The sequence below is a fragment of the Lepidothrix coronata genome, unplaced genomic scaffold (assembly GCF_001604755.1).
Source record: "Lepidothrix coronata isolate B3197 unplaced genomic scaffold, Lepidothrix_coronata-1.0 Scaffold134, whole genome shotgun sequence".
In the NCBI taxonomy this organism is placed as follows: domain Eukaryota; kingdom Metazoa; phylum Chordata; class Aves; order Passeriformes; family Pipridae; genus Lepidothrix; species Lepidothrix coronata.
The window spans coordinates 1,515,053-1,539,585 of NW_016690314.1; the positions used below are offsets into that span (position 1 = coordinate 1,515,053).

General features: G+C 47.6%; 1 protein-coding gene across 1 annotated transcript in view; it reads right to left on the bottom strand.

Annotated features, from left to right (window-relative positions):
• Positions 1-24,533, bottom strand: part of ITPR1 (inositol 1,4,5-trisphosphate receptor type 1) — a 157,062-nt gene that overhangs the window by 24,901 nt on the left and 107,628 nt on the right. The window contains exons 36-45 of the mRNA XM_017827044.1: positions 16,248-16,428; positions 15,398-15,651; positions 11,229-11,429; positions 10,388-10,498; positions 9,014-9,109; positions 8,120-8,242; positions 7,027-7,131; positions 5,880-6,072; positions 3,724-3,846; positions 472-647 (exon numbers count right to left, since the gene is read on the bottom strand). Of these exons, the coding sequence (XP_017682533.1) occupies positions 472-647; positions 3,724-3,846; positions 5,880-6,072; positions 7,027-7,131; positions 8,120-8,242; positions 9,014-9,109; positions 10,388-10,498; positions 11,229-11,429; positions 15,398-15,651; positions 16,248-16,428 (1,563 nt within the window). The remainder of the gene's footprint in view (positions 1-471; positions 648-3,723; positions 3,847-5,879; positions 6,073-7,026; positions 7,132-8,119; positions 8,243-9,013; positions 9,110-10,387; positions 10,499-11,228; positions 11,430-15,397; positions 15,652-16,247; positions 16,429-24,533) is intronic.

Genomic DNA, 24,533 nt, shown 5'->3' on the forward strand with positions numbered 1-24,533 from the left:
AGCCCGACCCCCCCCGGCTCCCCCCCCCTGTCAGGGGGGTGGAGAGCCAGAAGGTCCCCCCTGAGCCTCCTTTTCTCCAGGCTGAGCCCCCCCCAGCTCCCTCAGCCACTCCTATGAGATACAATGCATCATTTAGCGAATCTCACACAACCCCATAAACTCTGCAGCTCAGTCCATGAACAGATAACAAGCTTGGGTGAATAACCGTGTGCTTTAGCTCACAGACTCCCTGTTCCTGGCTGGGGTGAGAGCTGTTTCTAGACTGAGCAAAACCTTAGAGCTCTGCCTCCATCCTGGGGAACCAGCATTAAATGAACAACAGCAAAGCACTTCTGGTAGGAAGAGCCCAAAGAGGGAATTACTCCTCCCACCAGTCCCAGCACAATGTCCCAGGCTATTTTTGCCACACGCAGGTAAGGAACCCTTACATAAGGTGCAAGAGAACATCAACAAAGCCCACTCAGTTCTTACGTTGAATGCACCCAGAAGAAATAAAGTAGGTTGTAAACCAACTGAAAATATCAGCCGCAATATGGTGGAGGCGATGAGGGCGCGGATGCCGTGGGGCTTGGGGAGGGCGATGACGATGGCCAGGGAGATCAGCATGGCTGTCCACAGCAGCCCGGACAGGTGGGGCTCCAGGGTGCCTGGGGGGGGAAACAAACCCATTTCAACACCAAACTAACCAAATAAGTGCCACTTATGTCATCTTTGGTGGGGCATCCTCCAGCCTCGTGTGCAGCCATCGCTGATTCCAAACTAGCGAGTGGAACATCTGAGCCCAGTGCCTGCAGCAGCTTTTAATTACAAACTTGTTACTAAGTTATTATGTAAATGATACGTATTATAGGATTCTTCATTCTTGTGTTCATCACTGGTACACCTGAATGCTGAAAGACCTTTTGCAGATGTGTTCTGCAGAGGCCCTGCCTGGGCAGGTAAGGATGGAGCTGATGCTCCTCCAGGTCTGGAGCCACAGAAGAGTCTCCTGAAATCCTTTTGGTCAAACCCTCGTACTAGTTTTTGTCATCTCTTGCTATTCCTGGTTCTATTTCGACTGTCCCATGAGACTGGCTGCTTACATAACATAGAGCCCGTGTTCTAAAAATACACTTCCCTGAAAGAGCCGTAAAAAATGTTCAGCCAAAAATACCATTTACCCTGGGTTTATGCAGAATAAGACACTTCTTTCTTAAAACTGACATAATTTTTGTCTTCAAGCAACCTGTTCCTCAACAGACAGAAAGGCCAGACCCCCCAAATTTCACAGCACCCTGCAGCCCTTCTGCAAACATGTACTCAGAGAACTTATGTCTTACTGGCAGGATCCTCACTAAGGGCTTTATCCTCCCCCTCCCAAATTCAGGCAGCTTAGGAAATATTACTCTCATCTGACTACCACGAGCAGCCATTTAATTTTGTTCCAAATCACTGTAGATTAATAAAGACAGCAGAGGATAGATGGAAATTAAAACTTAATAAGCGTAAAGTTGAGCAGCTGTTTCTGCTGCCTGAAGGGAGCCTGGGATCCCGGAGCAGCGCTGCCACCGGAGCTGTCACACAGCACAAGGTGCAGAGCCTGGCATGGACTCACCCGAGCAGGAACAGCAACAGCACGGAGAGGGGAGAGAGGAAAACGGGAGGCAGCTCGGTTAGGAATGACTTAGGAATTGCCAGGAGGGGCAGATCCTGAAGGATCTCACATGCACAGGTGTCTGAGCATCCCAGCTATTACACAGCTTGGGAATATATTTGCTGTCACGAGTTGCAGCAGTTCCCAGCAGGCCTGAAGAAATGCCTGGAGCTCATGAAGTCCTCAGGTGTTGCCTGAACACCCACCCAGGGCTGGCCTGGAACTCCAGGCTGTCCAGCAAGGACAATGCCAGGACTTCAGCAGGACCCAGGTCACTTCCAGGACAGAGCAGGGCTCCGGGCACAGGCTCCTCTCTCCTTCCCAGGGGCAGAGAGAGGCTGGGAACAGACTGGGAGCAATGTCCTTGCCCTTGGCACCTGAAGCCAAAGGCTGGTCACTCACCAACTGTCTGCACCCAACCCGACACCAAAGCCTTGCTGGGAGCACGGGGGGTCATGACACGACCGCAGGCAGGAGGAACGTGCAGCCAGTAGGAAGTTCTCCCTGTCTCTGGAATTCTCACCATTCCAGTACCGAATTCCAGGCATCCAGTTTTGTTTCTGCTCCTCAAGTCAGAAGTTTTACAGCTTCTGCTACTGTCAGATGCTCATCAGCTGCTCAGTTCACCGTGTCTGAGCAACTCAAGACACTGACAACTTCCCCCAAACAGTCTGTTTGGAAGAGTCTTTTTTTTTTTAACCTAAATATAAGATACACATGTATTTATTTTACTTTTTTTATTCTAACTAGTAGAGGAAGAGATTTTATCATAATGTTGCCTGACAAAGAATTTCAAAAATGTAGGGTAGGGCACCTTCAAAATGCCAAATGATCCCCCCAAGTCTTGCAATTTGTAATCTCAACAAACTCATTTAACCAGCAGCTTTCTCGGCAGCAATAAATAAAGACCTTTTAACTTGTGATCTTTGAAAGCAGAGAGAGAAAATTCAGTTGCTCTTTGGGCTTGTTGAAACCTTCCAGGCAGAAGGGATCTGGGCACCCCCACTCTGCTGATGGTAGCACAGCCTGGTGGCACTGATGGTAGAAGGTAAAACTATTCTCTTCCCCCTCTCAAGAACACAGGACTTTGGTCTAAAAGATCATTCTGACAGGCTTTATCAGGATGCAAACCCTCTAAACACAAGGAAAAAGCTCCCACCTGGACATTCCCCTTACACCAATACACACAATAGGGATTCACAACAATATTTGAGTATTTCTCCAGATTTCCCAATTCCTGATGACACGACTCCAGCCCTCGACCTGCCCTGGGGTGCAGCTGCTGGGAGAGGCTGGATCTAGGGATGAGCAGCTGGATCTCATCAGGATTTACTGTGCTGGCTCCAAGAGCCAATAGTGTCACACAAACCCCCAGGCTGGATCAGAGGCAACTTCCACAGGACCTGTTACAGCGGGACTGTGAAATCCCACAGGAGTTATCCCATAACTTGTGTCAGCAATGCTGGCAAGCCCTGCTGCTGCCCACTCATGGCAAGGGAGCTCAGAGCAGCAGGTTGGTCCTGAGCCAGGGGACATGGAGGCTACTCATTCCCTATGGGAAACCTCTGTCCTCCATGCTCCTGGGGGTGAGGGAATCCTGGAGTTGGGCTCTTTTTCCATATGCTCCATCGATTTCTAATGGCACAAGGCAGGTCACTTCACCCCTGTACACCTCCCCTGCCAACACAGGGTAATGTCACCCACTCCCAGCACTCAGAGGCCTCAGAGAACCAGGAAAACTGTGTGGAAAATGTCATTAATGAAATGCAAGCTCAAGGAAAACAACAAATATAACATTTTGCCTATTTTTAGTTCAATACTTAATTGCAGAACTTTAAACCAAAGTAGAACATTCAAGTAATTAAAGGTGGATGTTTGTCTTGGATAATTTTTTCCCCTAGGAAAAAGCACGGCTCTGTATTTTCCTTACAAATGCCTCAAGAAAGAGTAACAACAGCACAATTTAAATTGAGGCAATTAAAAAAGCCAATTTCTGTTCCCCTATTCCCACTGAAGCAAACAGTGATGCACAGAGTTTGGCTCATTGTACCTTCTTTGTTCACGTATTTTTGTATGTTAAATATTGGTACCTCCTCGAATTCCTTTGAAGGGATAGAAAAATGCCACGAGCAGGTTCATGAGGACAGCCAGGTTAAAGGAAATGCTGCTCCAGAAGGACATGTTCCGAGCACACCAGTACAGGAAAGGCTGAGCTGCAAAAGAGAAAAACAATTCTTTTAAATGGAGGGTTAAAAAAAAAAAAAGTCTATATAGAAAATTATCTCCACCAAAACTTCAGTTTCTTTTCAGTTTGCCGAAAAGCACAGCATCAACAGTAATAAACTTCAGAACAAGCCATGAATATTACTTGATTATTCTTCATCTTGGGGGGAACTTCAAGTTTCCTAGATGGTGTTTTAAGGCAAAGGATTCATGGTTTAGCAGTGGCCAGAGAACAAGTTCAGAAATTGCAGAGACCAAGGACTTCAGGCTTCCCCTAATAACATACTTTGTACTCAGTCACCCCAAGAACAATTAGGAGGAGGAAAATGAAGGGTGAGGTTCAGCCCCATCCCTCTGTGTTCTGCTGATGCCAGCAGCTCACCTGCACAAGACATTGCCCTCCTAAAAATGTAATTTTTGCTGGTAACAGCCCAGAATAGCCCCAGAATGATCCCAGGTTGGAGCTCTCTGACCCTCCCTCTGCCGGGGGGCAAAGGACCCAGTACATCTGCAGAGAGCTCCCTGTACAGTCCAACAGCTGCACACTGAAATTCTTCATGTTACACAGACATACTTTTCAAAAAAACCTCCTGATTTGAATAATCCCTGCACAACCAAGAGGCAGAAAGCAAAAAGATTCCTTGTCTGAAGTGGTCGTGGACCGTAAGTTGACAAGGAAGGCAAGAAGCTGCCTTGCAGTAATTCCCTCTGCATCCAGGCAAAATCCCCCTGATTACTGCACAGCAAATTGTGTCCTCCTGAAATCTAGAGCAGTGGAAAAAATCTATTAAAAATGCTCTCAAAGAAGAGATAGAACTGTTTTCCCTCCTTGGAAGGAGGCAGAGTGTTTAGGTATCAGAGAGCAAAGAAAAAGCTCACAGCAGAATTCAGAAACAAGCCGAAATAAAAATCTAACGGAATATATGGATGATGTTGAAGTTGCCAATTTGTTTAGGATGGCATATATTCCCCTATTTCTTGCAGACCTCTTAGGTGATTTTAGGCAGCACTCCCACATGTGCCCTAGGAGGAGATTCCAGACCAGTCTGTGCTCTTAGACCAAAACCTGGAGTTGAGCTGATGCACAGGAGGGGAACAGCAGTGGTATCAGATGGCAGGAGCTGACTGGAGCAGGAAGTTACTGCCTTATCTCTCACATTTCAGAGGGTCACTGCTGGCAAATTCTGACCACTCACCACTGCCCACTGAGGCTGAGCCTCAGCTGCAACATTTGGCCCTCAGTAAAACAAGAAATCAGCTTTTAAAAAGAAAAAAAAACTCAAAGCAAATGAGTTAGAAAGTTTATGGGGGACGTGGTGGCAGTGCATGAATTAAAATATCATTAGAAAGGATTTCCTGGCTGCCAATGGGAATCTCAGAGGGAAATCAGTGCTTGAAAATGCTTGCTTTCAGATATTTTATCATCACAGGGCTGGGAGTGACTTATTAGCCTGTCAGTCAATTCCTTGCCCAAAGAAAGAACCAGTTCTACTTCACTGTCACTGGGAAATGCATGTTTAACCTGTTCTTAAACAGCTCCATTGCTGGAGATGCCAAAGTCCATAGAATCATTAAGGCTGGAAAAGACCTTTAAGATCATCGACTCCAACTTTGCTGCATCACCCACCCTCACCCCTCCCTGGAACACGTGGGAATTCAGCACAGGGAAGGAGAACGGGCCACTGCTCCCTTCAGCTGTGTCCTCTCCCTTTCTCCCTGCCACATTCTCATTTAAGCAAAGCCTCCACAGATTTGTTCCTTCCCACTGGATCTTAAAAAAGACGACCTGTGCTCCTTCCTCCTGCTCTCCCCTGGATCCCCTCCAGAGGGTCCATATTGCTCCAGCATTCATTGCCTGCATCACAGCATCTTGCCATCACGCAGAGGAGCAGCTCTTACAAACAATTATCGAGGTTGGTGCCACATTGGGAACCATCTGTTACCCAGCCAACGTTTCCGACCCCCAAACCCCGACCCCAGAGTTCCGCTGGCACCACTCCCCGCGACCGCGACACCAACCCACCTCGCAGCTTCTTCTGCCAGTTCATCTCGTTGAAGAGGTCCTCTGATTTTAGGAAGAAGTCGTTGATCTTGCTGCCCTGCTCGTCCCTCTCCGTGGTGTAGTAAATCCGCAGCTTGGACTCCTTGGTGAGGAACTCGCAGATGCTGGGCACGGGGAAGACGATCTGCTCCATGGTACGGTCCGACCTGACAATCTGAACAGCAGCCCCATGAGTCCTGCCTTGCTCTTAAATGCTTGTATTTCTTGAGTTTCTGCCTTTTTTTCTCCCCTTTGAAACATGCAGAAACTTGGACAAATTTCTGTACAACAGCAGCCCGATAGAGGTTTCATTTAATTTACCTTTCAAAGCAGGTCTGCATTTAGCCCCAAGGCTAATTTCTATGCCATGGTCTAATCCCAGCAGTACTGGTCTGAGCTGGGATTTCCAAGGGGCCCAGTGGATCCTGCACCAAAGCTGGGATGGATTTCAGAGCAATGTGGTTGCCCAGTTCAAGAATGTTGGTAAATTTTAGCCACAAGCAAGTGTGAGGAATAACAGTTATACCTGTATTGTTTACTAGAGAGTTTTGTGAAGTCATATAAGCACAGAATGGTTTGGGATGGAAGGGACCTTAAAGCCCATCCAGTGCCATCCTCTGCCATGGGCAGGGACACCTTCCACTAGCCCAGGTTGCTCCAAGCCCTGTCCAACCTGGCCTTGGACACTTCCAGGGATGGGACAGCCACAGCTTCCCTGGGAAATCTCCCTGTTCATGAGAATTTTACTTTTACAAAGCTCTTAGATGGTACATGAGGCCAAATTGCCATCAGAATCCAGAAAGAGTGGCAAAAGCTCTGACAAACTTCATGGATTCAGCAACAGCACCGGCCAAATTGTAACAGAAGTGAAGCCACACTTGTGCTGCCAAGAGAGCTCTGCTCAGCTCCATCCCAGAGCCCACACACGACAGCTCAGGAACAGCTCCCCCCGCCGCTGCCAGAACACCGAGGGAAGAACTAAATGCAGGGATATTCTGTGTCAGGGATGGCAGTCCACACACAGGTACCAGTGCAGCCACCCTGTCACGTGTGATGTCCAAGGGTTAACTGCACTGGTTCTCTCCCCAGGGGCTCATCCCACTCCCGGCAGGCTCCGGGTTCCCCGTACCTCGATCTGTGCCGTGTGCTTGGCGTAGAACTCCAGAGCCTCATCCCCCTCGATCTGACCTCCCGGCTTCAGCATGTTCTGCAGCTCTTTGTTGTGACGAGCCAACTAAAATAAAGGAATGCACAGGGAGTGGGAGACACCAGATGTCTCTCTGTGATATTAAATTTCTGATTTTTGGCATAAAAAAAGAAATAGTACACAGTCAGCTGCTAGGAAAGGGCAAAGTTGACAGAAGGCTTGTTCTGTTCCAACCAGACACCCTGCAGCTCTATTTTGGGAGCAAGTCAGAATGATTCAAATATGTATTTTTTTAATACCAGTGTTGTATTCCTCTTTTCCCCACCCTCTCCTACCCTTTGCCTGGCTTGGGAATCTTTCTGAACGTTCACATTCGGTCTGTCCTTCTCCACCCACTCTAACCCAAAGGGGTGCTCATCACCCAAAGATCCAGGCAGGGACAAAGAGAAAATCTGCATCAACTGAACAGCAGATGCACAGACAAGTGCTCCAAAAATGCTGCTGGATGCTCCAAATCCATCCTGCAGCACAGTGATGGGCTGTCTGCTCAGATGCCACAGGAACAAGAAGTCTCTAATGCAGTAAGAGATGCAGCATCAATGTATTAAGTAGATTTAGATATGTTTTTCTCCCCTTTGGTTTTTTACCTTTCAAACACACATTTTCTCAATACAACAGCCCTGCTTGGCTCCAGCAGAGTGTGGCAAGGACCGAGATTTCTGCTCACACTTTAATTGATCAGTGAGGAGAATTTCTTTGGGAGTATAAAGTAACCTTTGATACAGCTGAAAAATAATACATTGCTGCTCAGTGCTGCCAAGAATTGAGTCACATGTCTTCGGAAACTCAGTCCAGAGCCTGCCTGCTCCCCATTATATAAGAAAATTCCCCAAATTTTCTTGTATTATAGGATTTTTGTTTCTGATTAAGGATTGGGATTTGCTCTGATAAGAAGGGAACGTGCAGTGAGTTTGTCCCAGAGATGAGCCATGAAAACAGTTCCAGGGAAAAGCAGACTCTGGCTATTCCCAGTTTGTGACTCATGGTGCTACAAAACCTGCAGGTGAAACTCTACCTGATGAGCCAAGATATAAATGTTGTGTCCCACGTTTCTTGGAGATGCTGCAACATCTTCCCCATTCTCTCCATCCTCAAATTCCACTTCTCCCTGCAGATAAGCCTTCTTGATCACTTCCACCTAGAAAAGGACACAGAGGCCACTGAAGAGGAGGCTCAGGCGAAGGGTGGAAGAGGGTCAAGGGGAGCAGAGCATGGACATGTTTCTCAACATCCAGGATAAACAGGTCTGACCAGCTTCAGCCCAGCTCATTGACACAAGAAACTAAGCTTTTGGTTCCCCCTGTTCTGGGCCACCCTCTCCTTGAGCTTTGTCACCTCCTGACCTCTGGTCACAGCTCCGAGCTCTGACACACATCAGCAGTGCTCCAGCTGTACTTGGCATCTCCTGGTTGTGTTTGCACCAGGTAATACATTACCCAGCCCCAAACCCTGCCACGGTCTACTGGACAGCTCTAAGGGCAAAAGAAATTTTCATTTCTCTGTCCCCTGTGCAAATAAATTCCATGTGTGGATACCTGCTCTTCCATGTGTGGATACCTGCTCCATGGCAGGGAGTGGAACAAGGTGAGCTTTAAAATCCTTTCCAACCCAAACCATTCTGTGATGATTCTATGGTTCCAAAGTGTCAGATGATGCTCCTTCCCTGCCTTACACAGGATGCTGAATCTCTGCTCCACAGCACTTGTCTAATCACTTGTGATACCTGGGAACTGGGCTGAGCCATTCCCTGTGGATACTGTGCTCGTGCAACCAGTCCCTTGTAAGGCTTTCCAGTTGCCAGTGAGCTCCCACAGTGTCTCTGGGGTGGACATGGCCATCCCAGTGTCCCCAGTGATGGAGCACCTGGCTTGAATGGAGTCAGGAGTTTGGGAGTGACCCAGGGACTCACCAGCTCCTTGGGCCTCATGTTGTAGAGGATCCTCTCGGCGTTCTCGCTGTCGTGCCTGCTCTCCATGATGGCCAAGAGCAGCTTCGAAGCATTGTTCTGAGGGAAAGACAACAATCACTGCCAGGAGCCAAAAAATGAGGGTACCCAGCTGGAGTGCCACCACACCCAGTGCCAAGAAGGGCTTCAGAACCTGGGTGCTACCTGGGTGAATCACAGGAAAGTATAATTGTCCCAGCCAGCCACCACGAGGCTCCTACAGCCTCACCTTGCCAACCTCCCTCTCCTCTAATTATTGCCCCATGCAACTTAATAGGATTTTTTTACCAGTTTATTTCCCAAATCCTACTTATTGGGAGACACCAAATTAACCCAAGACAAGGTTTAAGATTTCTAAAATGCTGCTGTTTCAAGCTTGTGTTACTTTGTTTTGTTTTAAGGATGCTGCAGCATCACCACAAGCTCTGAGCTCCCAAGTGGTGCAGCACAGCTTTGCTGAAGATGCTGCTGATTAAATCAAGGGACAGGCAGGGCTGAAGTCACAGACATGCTGTGCTGCTTTTAACTGAGCTCGCTCTGCAGCCTCCTCACGCCAAGAAAACACAGGGAGGAAATGGGAAACTACCACAAGGCACCAGACTACTTTAATACGAACAATTAAGATTAAAATCCATCATGCCTGACAATAAAACCCAATAAAAGTATTTAATTTTGAAGTATAATGCTAATTGAGTCTAAAAGCATTTTTTATTTACAATAATAAAAACCCCACATTACCCATAATAATGGTGTGAGTCGGCAACGGAAAACAAGGAGACACTGCAGTGTAAGGCAGGGCAATAAGTCAGAAAGGAAATATTTCTCAAACATAGGCTGAAGCAAGAGTGCTCTGGGACTGCTGTTGCTAGAAGGGAACCTGCTCCTCTATTTTGAAACCAGCACCAGGGCTAATTATTTCAGCATTAACATGAACAGCCCTAAAGAACTGTTGATGATTTAACATCAACTGATTAAACAATAAAGTATTAGCAAACTAGTTGTAACACAAGAAATTTCACTTCCACTGTGTATGTAGAAGCTCAGCAACAACAGAAAAGTTTTCATCAGCTTTAAATTTTTAACAGGAAATTATTTTAGGATTCCTCAGCATATCTTGACTGCCTGCATCCCCCACGTGAGAACTGGTGGCTCCATGTCATCATTTAAAAGATGAAATACCTGTGACAAACAATCTTTGGGCACTGCCTCCAGCTCTTTGAAGTACATAGTTTTTTGGCACTTAGGAATATTGGGATATAATAAACACCCACATAATTCCAACAATAAAATTACGTTTCATCTTACTGTGAACGTGAATTGCACAAAACATTCACTTGCCTTCAGTTCCAACACGAGGTCCATCCTCTTCTTTCCCAGAGGGTTGATGTCATTGAGAATTAAAGCTGTGATGATGTCAATGCCATTGGACTCGTGAGTAGCAATGCAGTTCTGGCCAAAGAAAATTCATCAGACTTCACTAATTGTCTACACCACAAACACAGCCCGGGCTGGTGACCCCGCCAGAACAGCAGAGTCCCCTCTGTCATCACCTCCAGATGGATAAACTGGACAGAAAGCTCCAGGCAGTGGAACAACAAAAGATTAAGGTATTTTCTTTCAAGCTTTTCCTCTCCTCAGCCATGGTCCTGCTGGAACCCCTTGACCTCAGGAAGCCCCACAGCTGATAAACGAGGCATTTCCATCCCAGAGTGCCAGGCTGGATGTGCAGCTACGGAAGAATCTGTTTGACTGAGATTAGGGAGAGCTTTCTTTATTTGAGGTGTGCCAATCAACACCTACTTCAGCCCTGTCTACCCAAAGAATGGGAATTTCCGGAACCTTCTGCTTACCCTTGAACTCTGCTTGTGGAATGATCTGGAACTAAAATGTTCCAACAACAGCAGCTTGCTGGCCTCGAAATCCAGAGCCCTGCTCTGTCATCGAGCTCCACACCTACATCTAAAGGGTTTTAGTCCACCTGGTTGATATAAAGGACACTCTCATGACCTGGCATTCACACCTTCACGTGTTCTCTCACAGAGATGTGAGAGACCTGTAGGGCAGGTCAAGTGGGCAGCATTACAAGATAACACCAGTCTGGCAGACAGAGCCAAGCCCAGCAGAGCTGGGGTTCAGGGGGGAAGGGGGATGCTTTTCCCAGCTCTGGATGTGTTGTTACCTGGTTCTCATGGCAGGGCCCCTGGCAGTACTCAGTCAAACTCTCCAGGGTCTGGTTGATGAGGGCCACGTTCTTCTCATTGATGTACAGCCCCAGCAGCCCAAGCCCCCCAGTTGTGCTCCCACAGATACAGTCCAGGAACTGCAGTGTCTCACACACCAGGTTGTAGTTTGTCTTGTTGTTCTGGCAGCGTAGGAAATTCTGTGGGGAGAGTGACAAAGCCATAAGGGAAGGGGAAAAAAAAGCATCCAAACTGCTGTTTGGTTGGTAGTGTTTATTAAGTTCAACCATCCCTAACTGCACTGCATGGTGGATTGCTCTAGGTTCACTGTACAAGCAGTTTAAGCCTCTTCCAGGGCTTATTTTCAATGTGCTGCTCTCTTGAGCAGCTTTTTGGCTTCACATTGTACAGAAGCCAAGCAGCAATAAACTGAGTGCATCCAATAAACAGTGCATCCATTAGAGGCTGAAACCCAACACGGAGCAGGCCCTTCACTGCAGGTCACAAAGCTCTCCTGAGCCTGGAAGGTTCCCTCTGCCTGCTCCATTTCACTGCCAACCATCACTCAAGGCCCTCTCCTCCCCAGACCTTTTTCCAGGGGGGGAGCAGAAATCCCTGGCTGTGGCCTCACAGCAGCTCCACCTGTTCAAAAGGCAGCTGACTGCACACCTTGAAGGAAGGAGCCTTGAAACACCATCCTCTCCACTGCATTTCTTCCCACATAATTACTGTAATTCCTGCTTGAAGCTGCTGATTAGGAGCAGCTCCTCTAATGAAATGCCAGATGTATCAGTGTGGATTTAACAGGTTTCTGCCCTCCTGTATTCCAAATGAAAAAACCCAACCAAATCCAACCAAAACCAAAGGACACTTAATGAACACCAGTTTCCCAGTGACTTGGATGTTGTCATTGCATTGCCAGCAGTGCTGCAAAGATGGACAGCCACTACCACTTTCTTTCCCTTGATGTTTCAGCAGGAAAACTCTTATTCTAGCAGGTAATTCTCTTAATTCTAGCAGGTAACAACACTTCCAAGGTGAAAAACCCCTCAGAGGAAGAAGAGACGTGGGACTATGGAACCAGCAGGGTCTCTTCTGCCAGCCCAGAGAAGCCCTGGTCCCTGCCTGCCTCTGGTGTCTGCGTCAGACTAGTCAGTCTTTTAAGGCAAACAGAGGGAGAAACTGCAGATTCAATGGAAGGCAAAGCTAAAAAAGGAAAATGCTGTCTATGAATGCAGACTAAAGGTGACAGTGATTCAGCACATTTCAGCTGATTGCTCATTTAGTATCCTGACTTCTGATTAACTTGTCAGAATGTAGAAAGGTTGATGCTACAGAAATCAGAGCTTGTGTCTTCCCTCCAGGAAAAAAATAAAAGATAACACTGAAAGTGATGAAATAAAATGTTCCCTGGCTGCAGCACAGCATTTGCTCTGCTTACAGCTGGGTTTGTACCTTAGGTGCTTGATCCACAGTCAGTAAACACAAAGGAGGGAGGAGGAATGAGGCACAAGAGCAGGAGGACACTGTTAGATGGGCTAAAACAAGGAGAAAGAAAAAACTAGAAAACAAGACCCTGCTGCACTGTGAGAAACTGCCCCAGGGAGTGTCTGCTGCTGTCCCAGCCAGTACAGAGAGACCTCTTCGTTTTCTGTCATCCAGAGCATGTCACAGGCTACAGAGTGGGAACACAGAGTACTGAACAGGCCATCCCACTGCTTTCCATGGGAATGATCCTGAGGGATGGACCATCTGAAAGACCCTGCACTCAGAATGAGGAGCCACAGAGATGCAGGTTCAGCTGGAACGTGTGGAAAATATGCATCAACTCATTCCTCCCAGTCCTTGCATTCATCTGAAGAAGGTATTGCAGCTCCTCCAGCCCCATGGAGAGAGCTGGAGGGAACAGCACCCTGTCTGGAGCTGTGTGTGGGAAGGGAAGCAGTGAGGGACACAGCAGGCACAGCACTGCAGCTGCTGGAGCACCTCAGATCCCTCCTCCTCCAAACACAGCAGCTCTCACGACCTGCCTTCCCCTGGGTTTGCACAGCAGCTCCTCACAGCTGCCAACAGCCTGGAAAGGCTTGGGGTGCCCGGCCCACACCGGCACCAGGCAGGTGATCCCAATTCACTGCCCATTCCAATGTAACCTGGCCAATTCTGGGAGAAGCACAGCTTCCAGAAGAGTCTTTCCTTATTCCTTCAGGCAAGGAGTCCTTTAGTATTATTGTAAGGAGCTCAGCTACATACAGTAGCTGCAGACACCAAGATTTTGGAGGATCAGACATCCTGCTTCTCCTTTGGGGCTGAAGGAGAAGGACAAGCCTCAAAGCAGTTAGAGGATTTGACTGGAAAAATTGTTCCACCTTTCCTTTAAAAAAAAAAATAAAAAAATCCTTTTTTCTCCCCAAGCTGACTACAACTACCTGCTGCTTGGGAAAGCTGATTGTTCAGGAGGGGGGAGAGCTCAGGCCAAGTTTCTGCACTGGCTTGACTTCAGCTCTACTCCTATAGCTGTGGGGCCTCGCCAAGGGCAGCACAGATCCTGTACATGTGGTTTGGAGCTGTGCCACAGGAACTGCTGCCTCCGACATCCCAACGGCACCAAAACCTCTGACAACACACACATCAAACAGCTTTTCTTCTTCAAAATGAGAGACACGCTGCTGTGTGTAACTTGGGCACTGACAAATGCTCCCGAGCAGCAGGCTGGGAGCACAGGGACGTCTCCCGGCTGGGATCCCACGTGCTCCGGCAGCAGGGCATTCCCGAACAGAGGAAGCGACTTGGCAGGGCTGCAAAGCTCTCACACAGGGTCCCCACTGCTGCCGTGTGGGGAACAATGTGCAATCAAGGCAATTATTCCTCTTTATGAGGGCATTTAGCACATTGCACGGCGCCTCATCAGCTCCTCGGTTCTAGCCCAGCAGCAGTGGCTGCGCTGAACAAAAATCATCTTAATTGCAGCCCCTCTGTGGGCAGAAATCTGCTCTCATGTGGAGGCACGTGCTGGGGTACAGGGCCTGGGCTCGCTGCTTAAAATTGTGCAAACACACCCCAGGGCACCACAGCTGAGGCTGCCAGGACCTTTGGAGACTGCCTATTCCAATGCCACTCACGGGGCAGCTGGAGCAGAGCCTGGCCCTGTCCTCTCCACATCCCATGTCAGGTATTTGTACACACAGTGAGACATCCCAAGTCCTCTTCCTCTCTAGCAGAAGCCCTGGCACAGGGTGCCCAGAAAAGCTGTGGCTGCCCCATCCCTGAAGTGCTCAAGGCCAGGTTGGATGGGGCTTGGAGCAACCTGGGCTAGTGGAAGGTGTCCCTGGCCGTCAGATGCTCCAGTCCCTTGGTCATCTCTGACCTCCCTGCTGGACTCAGGAGCGCAGGACCGAACCCAGCATTCCACATGGAGCCTGGGGCATCCAGCTTGTTTAGATGCATGTCCAGCTTGTTTAGATGTTTCCTATCCCAATTCTCCTACACCAAGGGGGATTCTTCCTTGCTCCACACCTCACCACTGGTCTTGGGCATGTAGGGCTGCTGAAGGTCAGCCTTATCCGTAAATGGCAGGATGTAGGTGGCACTGAGTACCCTGACCTTCTCCCTGTCCTTCATCACCAGGGTCTCTGCCCATTTCCAAGATCCATGCTCTCCCCCTGCTCTGAACACAACCTAGAAACCCTTCTCATTGCCCTTCATGTCCCTCAGCAGATTAAACTTCAGCTGAGGCTTTCCTGACATCATCCCCATGTGTCCAACTCTAGACATGTGAACAGACCCATGAAAACCCAGGAGAACCTGTTCACTGAAAAGAAGCATATACTCAAGGGCTGCTTTATTTTCCTACATGACTTCGTTTTTTCTTTCCATCCCCTCTCAAAAGCAGATCAGTAGCTTTACAGCAGGAGACCTGCTTGTTATAAGCACATACTTTAAAAAAAAACCCCACAAGTGTCGGTCCCATCACCTAATTATAGACACTGAAAAGACCAGTGAGCCCTGGATAACTGAACTTCCTCGTATCAGTCCGGCAAGGTATAAATACTTTTTTTGAGATTAACTTCAAGGCCAAAGAAAACAGTTGGTCACGTGACCCATTTAAAAAGGCACAGGATTAGGGAGAGAAATGGGACCTGAGTACACCTGCCCAGGCGCCAGGCGGTACCTGCAGATCCCGGTTGTGGTTTTCACAGAGCAGCTGCAGGAACCGCAGGATGGGCTGCATGATGGAGATGACAGCACTCATCTCCAGGTCATCCTTGCTCTTGTCTGCTGCAGCCTGGGCCCCCTCCCCAGCCGAGTAGTGCTCCTCGGGGTCGGCCTCCCTGCGGTACGTGTTGTACGCCTTGCGCGTGGCCGCAGACGCCTCCAGCAGCTGATCCCGGACCTCCTCCGTGATCTGGGTCATGGGCTCCCTCACTACAACACACAAGAGCAGACCTTCCTTATGGAAACTGAATCAAGGGGACCACAGCATCTCTGCACACGTTCCCACTACAGCTTCACAGGCAGGCCAGTCTTCACCAGCAGCCCTTTGGTGAGTACGTTTAGTGTGCTGTGAGGGTCTCGTGTCACACTCTGCACCTAGTATGCCAACCACAGTAATGTTATAAACTGGGTATTAACTGGTTAGGGCACACACAGTCTAGCTCTACTAGGAGTTACAATAAGAGGACCTGCTTTAGAAGAAAATTAGGGTTTCTCCAATTATTGTCAGAGAAGGCACTGACCACAACCCACAGTCCAGGGTCGTTACTAGGGATCAGATTTGGGCAGCTTGTCACGAGAGACAAGGCAGCAGAGTCTCATCTCAAACATTTTCATCGTTTCAATAGCACAACCTCCCAAATGGATGAAGAGGGGATGAAGCTCTTGAAAGCCCAAGCCAGGGCACCACTGATCTCTGAACTTTGCTCTGTGGGATCAGAGATCAGAGTATTATTGCATCAGCTGAAACGAGTTCAAAACACACTTCACTCCCTTGTCACTTCAGAAAGGGAACGACTGGGGATTACCTCTTTTCCTGTTGGGTACATCTCTGTCTGAGTCTTCATCTTTCTTTTTGTTTCCTAAGTCACTGGTGTTGACTGTGACAGTTGCCTTGATTTCTTGCTGTGCCACTTTCATGCGATCATAAAAAACCTTAAAGAACTTCTCGGATTTCTTGTCTTCCGTCAGTCGGCAGAAGAAGGAATGCTACGAGAGAAAATGAACAGGATCTGCAGCTGAATCCAGATTATCCCACCTTTCAGCACTGACTGGCATCCTGGAGGAACTGGAGGTTAATTAGTTGTCAGTAAACTGAAACCCAGAGCAATGGAAACTCGTACTTTATTGTTAAGGAAGCCCCAGTGTCTCAGCTTTGTTAACTCCCTTATTAACAACTTCAAATACATTATTAAAGAGAAGTGAGGGCAATAAATCACACCAGCCCTGACAGATTTGGGCAGCACACCTCTCTCAACAAGGCAACTAAGGTAAGTACCATGAATGAAGGTAAGGAAGGTGGAATTTCCTATAATTTGATTCTCAGTTCAGAAATAAAAGGGTATGAGCAAAATACAGAGGAAAAAGAACTGTCTTGCCTTCCCACCCTCGAATCCAAGGGACTGTGAGTCATAACACGCCACAGCCAATGTTAATCACAGTCCAAAAATGTACAAACAGGGTGATGGCGTGAGGGACATCTCGTGCTGAGCTTCCACTGCCCTGCCTGCAGCAGGCTCCTTAAAACTCCTTTTAAATTCCCACTCTAATATATCATAAGTGACAGAAAAACTCCAAGCACTGACTACTTTTAAGAAGGTTTATTACTCTTCTCCTTCCCATATGTGCACGGAGACAGAAAGTTCTTCCTAAAATCGAGGGGAATACAAATCATGTACAGGTCAAGCAGGAGCCAACACAGTGAGTGATCAGACAACTCTTGATGAAACCAATATGGTGTTACATAAATCAGGACCAGAGCTTAAACACGACTGAAGGATGAACTTGTAAGTGGGTCACCTTATGCAGAGCATTATGAAATTAGTTAGCATTCTGCAGCGGCTCGCCATCCAACAGCTTTACACGATGAATAGGAATGAAGCCTGATTTATTGAGAAAACAAATTAAAATGGGAATGGCAGTATCTCCTGCCCGCTCTGCTCCGAGCGGAGCGCACGAGGCTGGGGCTGCCTTTGATCACTCCCCAGCAGCTGCACGGGAACACACCGACTGACTTTGAACGCTCCGAGCTGTGGCTTTGATTACAGGCAGAGGAGGAGTGGGGCTATTTAAAGAACTTGGTCAATACCCACAACACCCCTCCCACCACTGTGACATCTTCCCCCTGCCCACAACAGCTCAGGTGAACTCCTGGTTGTTCTCACTTCTAGTGATTACCAGAGGAGGGAAAGGAGCAGAACCCAGCACAGGCCTCCCACATCCACTAAAACCAGTCACACCAGTACCCCCCTCCTGACACCCATTCAAAGAGCCCAGTAAAACAGAGCTCCCAGAGACCTGCAGGACTTGCCCTTTGCCCAAACAGTGCTGGGCCTGTGCCATGCCAGAAGATGATCTGGGTGCCTGATCCATTTAATAGCATTTGTACAACTATTCTCTAATCCAAGACTTCATATCAGAAATTTTAATGTTTTCTCATCATGTTTGCTCATGGTTTTAAACTAAAAAAAGGTCAAACTAGATTAGATATACCGAAGGAATTCTTCCCTGTGAGGGTGGGGAGGCCCTGGCACAGGTTGCCCAGAGAAGCTGTGGCTGCCCCTGGATCCCTGAAGTGTCCAAGGCCAGGTTGGACAGGGCTTGGAGCGACCTGGGCTGGTGGAAGGTGTCCCTGGTGGAACTGGATGAACTGTAAGATCCCTTCCAACCCAAACCAATCTGGGATTCTATGATCCTATAAAATACACCCAAATAAAAAAAACATCCTTGGCCTGAATAAGTTCACTTATCCATATTTTTTTATTTTTCATTCTAAACTAGTTTTTAGACCTGACCAGACCCAATGAACAGAAGACTGTCAAATTACAATCAGAATTAAGAGATGCATTAACTGGTTTTCCTGTGCTGCTGACCAGTAACCAAACCCCCAGATAACTGCTAAGCCTAAACTGTCTGTTACTTGGTGGCTACGAGGACAGACAGAGGAAGACTTTGCACCTAAGGTGCATCTTAGAAATTTTACTCTACCAGTATTAAACATAATACTACTACTTTACAGACAGACCAGCATAGACCATGGGCTCTGGAAAGGGCAATCACTCTAAAACATCCCGTTATTTGCTCATCAGGCAGTGCTGGGGGTCACCTGCTGTCACCTGGCTGCACATCCCCACAGCCCAGACAGGAGGAGTTACCCTGTGATGAAGCTATGGTGAAGGAAAAGCTTTTTTTAATGAACCACACTAAAGAAAATACCTTGTATGAGAGTAATTATTGCTGACAGACTCGATTTTTGTCATGCTTTCAAGCTTCTTAACTGACTTTCCACTGCGCTTCAGAGAAAAAACCCAAATGAAAGGAGCATTTCCAGTAAAGCTTTTAGTGCATGCATACACTCAAGGGGTGTCACAAAATGATTGTTTCAGTTTAGGTCAGGATGCCTAACACCTTCACACATATGAATCAACCACATGCCAGCTATCAAAGATACTGTATTTTAAGAGGTGTGATCTCGCAAGTTGTGCTCGAGCAGGTAACGGGTGGTGATAATTCTGACAGAAATCCTAAAATTTTATTTACAGATATAGCCTCAAAGCAAAAAGTGGAAAAGTCTCCCTTTTTAAAATGGAAATGGAGTGGCCATTTTAGAGCACCGTCTGCTGGGGTCCTGCTTGCACACAGACACCCTGCAACCACAGCAAGGCTGCTGAAAGAGCAAGTGTGGAGGAACAGCCAACCTCCACACTCGTACGGGTGTTTGAAGAACAGAGCTCCCAACGTGCCCCTGACATCAGCCATCCCTGAGCAGTCAGTCACCACCAGGCTGGGGCTTGGGATCTCCTAAAAACCTACTGCAGGGCAGGGAATTATGATCCCTAACATCCGCATGGGGTCATCTCTGGCTGGCCCAGTATGAGGCACCAGAGGAGAAGCTGCCTGAAAGGTAAGTGGAGATAAAAGCTCCATCTCATACCTCGGACACTGGCAGCAAAAGCTGGACACAGATTTGTGACAAGGGTCTGGGGTGACAGGACAAGGGGGAATAGCTTCCCACTGCCAGAGGGCAGCATAGATGGGGTATTGAGAAGGAATTCTTCCCTGTGAGGGTGGGGAGGCCCTGGCACAGGGTGCCCAGAGAAGCTGTGGCTGCCCCTGGATCCCTGGAAGTGTCCAAGGCCAGGTTTGATGGGGCTTGGAGTAACCTGGGCTAGTGGGAGGTGTCCCTGCCCATGGCAGTTGGGTGGAAATAGGTCCCTCCCAACCCAAACCAATCTGGCATTCCTGGAGTGCTAAAATCATGTAATATGAAACCACTTTACTTCAACCTTGTTTTGTTAATGACTGTGACAAGTCACTTGCATTGAACAAGTGCCATGACACAGCAGCCCATGAGGTTTTCCCCAGGAACTCCAGGTTCAGCAAACTGCTTTACAAGGCCACACACCTCAACAAAGCACAACAGATCTCTAGTGCACATCGACCAGCCAAGTGAATAAACCACAACTGCTCGGAGGTGACAATATCTGAGATAATGTGATGGCCACTAATTACACAGCCACCAAACTAAACTGAAAACCACCTGCATGTGACACGCACAAGGGTCTAACAGGACAGCTACGCTCACCATGGGCAAGGACATCACCACAGAGCTCTCCATCACCTTCAAAGATGGAGCAACCACCACCTGCACAAACTCACTCATTGTTTCAAGGGGATGGAAGGAGAAGAACCAGCACAGCACCATGTCTGCAAAGCCAAGTCACACCATTCCTCCTCCTGACATCCAAAGTGATCTAAAATAAACTGAAGGCCAAGTTTAAATTGCAGCACACTGACCAGCCACAGCCTGGCCCACCCTGGAGCACCAGCAGCCCCTCACTCTCCCTCATCAACTCAGCCAAAGCCGTGCTTAAGTCATGTGTTTTTTTGAGAAAAGCATCTGGTCTTTCTTTAGAAGGCAAAGATGATGAACTATGTCTGACTACAGGCTATTCCAGTGGTAAATAACTGTTACAAACATGTGATTAAGCTCCTTTTTATGTCACTAACTTCCAGTCATTGGTATTTTTTTGTGTCTCTTCTGTAGTTATTCCCAGGAATTTGGTCTCCGATCCCCTTCTAACTATTTACATACTCTGTGAAATGTTTACCTAATGTTTCTTGCTAAACTGAAAACACTATTTTTGCTTGCTGGCTTTTCATTTCAGCTTTAATATCATCTTCTGTGGTGGTTATTTTTTGGCATGTTCTTAAATATTGCAGATCATTAACAAGCTGGATTGCAGAAGCACATTTAAAAAAAAATAAATCAGCAAAGAACTGGCACGTTTCCTAGCATTAGCATTTCATTCCAAGACCTTTGACATATGTAATATACATAATTTCCAGTGATGAGTGAAAGAGAAGCTCAGCTCACTCCCCAGCGGTTCAGGGGAGGGGGATTACAGAGACAGGATAACCAAGGGCAGGGACAAATGCTCCTTAGTGTGATTCCTGTACCAGCACTCGGTAAAACAATGGATTTTAACCAGCAGAACTGGCATCTGTCCTTAGGAGAACAAAGCCATAAACCCCAGCAGCCCGGTACCTTTGTGCAAGGTGCACAGAGTACAGACTCAGGTGACCAATCCACTATAAATATAACTAATCCACAATAAATTCAATGATGAGTGAGTTTGTGCCCAGTGTAGGATCATTAAATGGGAAAAAAACAGGAACCAGCTGAAGGCAGCTTATTTCCAGCTCTTGCCTTTGAAAGCCTGGCTCAGTTTGGCCTGTGTGCTGTGTCACCTTTACTGGGAGCACCTTTCCCTGTGCTGTAACCTGGGTCTGCCCCGACGTCACTACTGTTTTGCCGGCCAAGAAAAGGAACAACTGTTGGATTACTTTGTAGGAACAGCTTGACTTTCTGCCCCAGACACTAATTCCAGGCTGGCCTGTTGGAAGGATCATGTGAGAAACAGAACCCAAACCTATCAGCAAGCACTGGGTTTAAGCAGCAGCATCTGCTCAGCTGTGTTTCCTCCCAAGAAGGGGTGGCCTGACTCGAGGCGAGCCCTTGGCTGCTGATCCCACACGCAGAACGCGGAGCACGGAGCGCTTTTGGGACCGCGCCCTCTCAAAGCTGTTTCACCACACCACAGCACTAAGCCCTGCCAGACCATCCTACAGATCCTGAAGAATTCCCCAGGAGAACAAATATTTGATTACCAAGGAATAAGGAAAAGCAAAGCCCCAGTGAACACCCCGCCAATTAAAGCAGACTGTTGTCATGTCCTTCCCCATCTCCCTAATGCCAGGGAACAGAAAATACCCCGTGAGCTGGCGAGCCAGGGAGATTTCAGAGAGGAAAGTCCCTCCAGAGAGAGGAGAAAGATCAGTGATCTGGCTTCAACTCAGGACATTTTATTCCAACATTAGAGAGGAATTCTTACAGGGACCTCAGCTTGCTCGGGTTATCCAGCCAGGCTGCTAGCACCAATGCAAAACTTGTGTGCTACTTCATCTCTGCAGGAAGAGTTTGCCACCCCCAGACTAGTTCTTAGAGCTGGACTACTTCAAAAAAGCCACATTTTAAGGGGAACTGCACTAACACAAGCACTGAATTAAGCACAAATGCCAACCCTCTACATTCTGCCTAAACATATTGCGAGGGCTTCCACTGCAGAAAATTCCAACCTAACTTTGCTTTCTCTCCCTCCTCATTTATTTGTTTAAAATATCACTAATCCCTCTCTCTTGAAATCTCTCATACGTCCTGGCTCGCTGAAGATCCATCACTTTGGGTGTGAGTGATGGATATCATTAGTCTTGCATAGCTTAAGGAAATTGCAGCTGAAATACTTCACGCTGAACATACTTCACAGTTTGAAATAAATCCATAAGGAAAATCTGCCAGAACACCTCAATTGCCTGCGTTTTTTTGCAAACTGTAAAATAAACTTCGTCCCAAAAGCAGAAGGAGGACTTCCCAGCTCTGTTTTCCACAAATAAGACAAAACTCTCTCTGCCATGGGCATCCACACACCATCCAGCATGGCTCTGGAGGTTCGGGTCCAACTTATGGGGTGTGTTTTTTTGGTGGGTATGAGGGTACAAAACCTGACCTGTGGAAATGCTCATCTGTCCCCACCAGCTGTAAATGAAGCAGCAGTAGAACTACAGCAGGAAGAACCTTTATATCCTATATGTTCTCCTACTGCAACGCTCAAACTCTTGATGCAATTTGAAGTCATTTCACAGAGGAAAGCAAGAACAAGCCTCCAGAGATATGGTTCCCTCATGCCCTTCCAGAGCCAGTACAACCCCCAGGAGTGCAAGGTGACACGGGATGATCGTGCAAGGTGACACGGGATGATCCCCAGGACGTGAAGGCACACTGGGGAACCACAGGTACCAGCGTGACTGTGGGTTTGGGGTTTGTGCTCACAGATGGCCTCGGAGCGTGGGAGCCTCAGGGCCTGCCCTGCTGTCAGCAGGGAGCTGATTTGGGTTCCTCTGCCCCCAGTGGGAACAGCTCCGCCGGGTCACTCGGCTCATCCGCGGGGCAGGAGCGCGGATCCCACTTCCCCACTGAGCCGGTGAGCGCTGTGTAGGTGTGAGAAACAGGGAAGTCTGCGACTCCCCAAAAGAAAAAAAAAAGTGTAAGATCTTGTTGAGAGACAGAGGAATTAAAGAAAACCATAGCAACAAGTCAGTCCACCTACCCAAACCACCCACCCACCACCAGTTTCATTTGCTGACGCACTTCAAAAACAAGCTGGCTCCAACCCGCTCTGGAAGGTGAGCAAGCCCTGAGAGCTCATTAAATTCCCTTCTCAGCTACTCTTGTGTGCCTGCAGCTAGTGAGCAAGTGGGATATAAATAGAAGTTATATAACAGCGCTTTGTTGATTCCTGTGCTTACCAAAAAAAAAAAAAAAAGGCAGCATGACCTTGTTTTGCTGAATAGCTTTGCCTCTGCCTGCTCAGGGAGGACTTTAATCCTGCTAGGGATCATCTTAAAAGTTTAGGTTGGACCTGGATACCACAGAGAGGAATAGGGAGAATTAGTGATTTGTGTCCCTGCTCCTTGCAGGACCAGGATCATGGTAGAATGCCGAGAGGATTGACACACAGGAGGTGGTACCAACAACCATGAACAACACAAGGGCACCAAGACTGGAGAGCAAGACACAGCTGAACCCTGAGGTAGCACCTCTCCTTTTTTTCACCTACACTGCTCAGTCACACAGATGGGCACCTCAAAATCCAAGCATAAAACCTTCCTTTGGGCAAAAAGACTGGAAGATGCTCTGCTACAGGAATCCTGATGGCCCAAATATACTTCAGAAAGCAGCATCAGCTGTAGCTCAAGTGGAAAGTCCAGGTGGTACTGTTATCATCTCACCTCTGCCCCCCAGTTCTCAATCTCACCTTTGTATCTCCCTGCCCTCACTGACAATGAAATCACCTCTGCAGGAAGGACTCCTCACACTGCATTATTAATGGGCCTTGTTTGTTTTGAACCTGCTGGTATCTAACACCTGCGGGAGATTGAGACTTCCCTGTGCTAACTGTATTAAAATATATGTGAAGGAGATGGAGCTCCCACAGGCTTGGCATCCTGAGTCTCCTCCTGTGGAGCAGCAGAGCATCAGGGCATAGGTTTCCTCAGCACTGACTTCATGGCTAGTGCAGGTCCTGTGCCTTGTTTGGAAGACAACTGCAGTGTCGAGGACGTCAGGATTTGCAGAAGGTTTCATTACAGAGAGGGCTCTTTCAGCAAAGGACACAGCTGATCTTTATGATGCAGGTCCTTACCAACTCTGGCTTTTTATGTCATGTTCTGAAGTAACACACTCAGAATGTCAAAATAATTATGATGTACTTTAAATTGAGCAAAACTCATTTAAATGGTGAAAGACACAGGTAATTGCTTAACACGTGCTAAAAGCTTCCTGGTTGGGCAGTAGTTTCCTAAACAGGTATCATTAAAACAATATAAAAAAGATGTCAACTGTATCATCAACTGTATCAAAGAATTCTGGTTGCTATAAATAAACAGAAAATTTAAAATGTTTCAAAAAAAAATTTTGTTTTATCAATGACCAAATGTTCTCAAGTGCTATTTACAAAAGTTTAGTGACCCAAAGA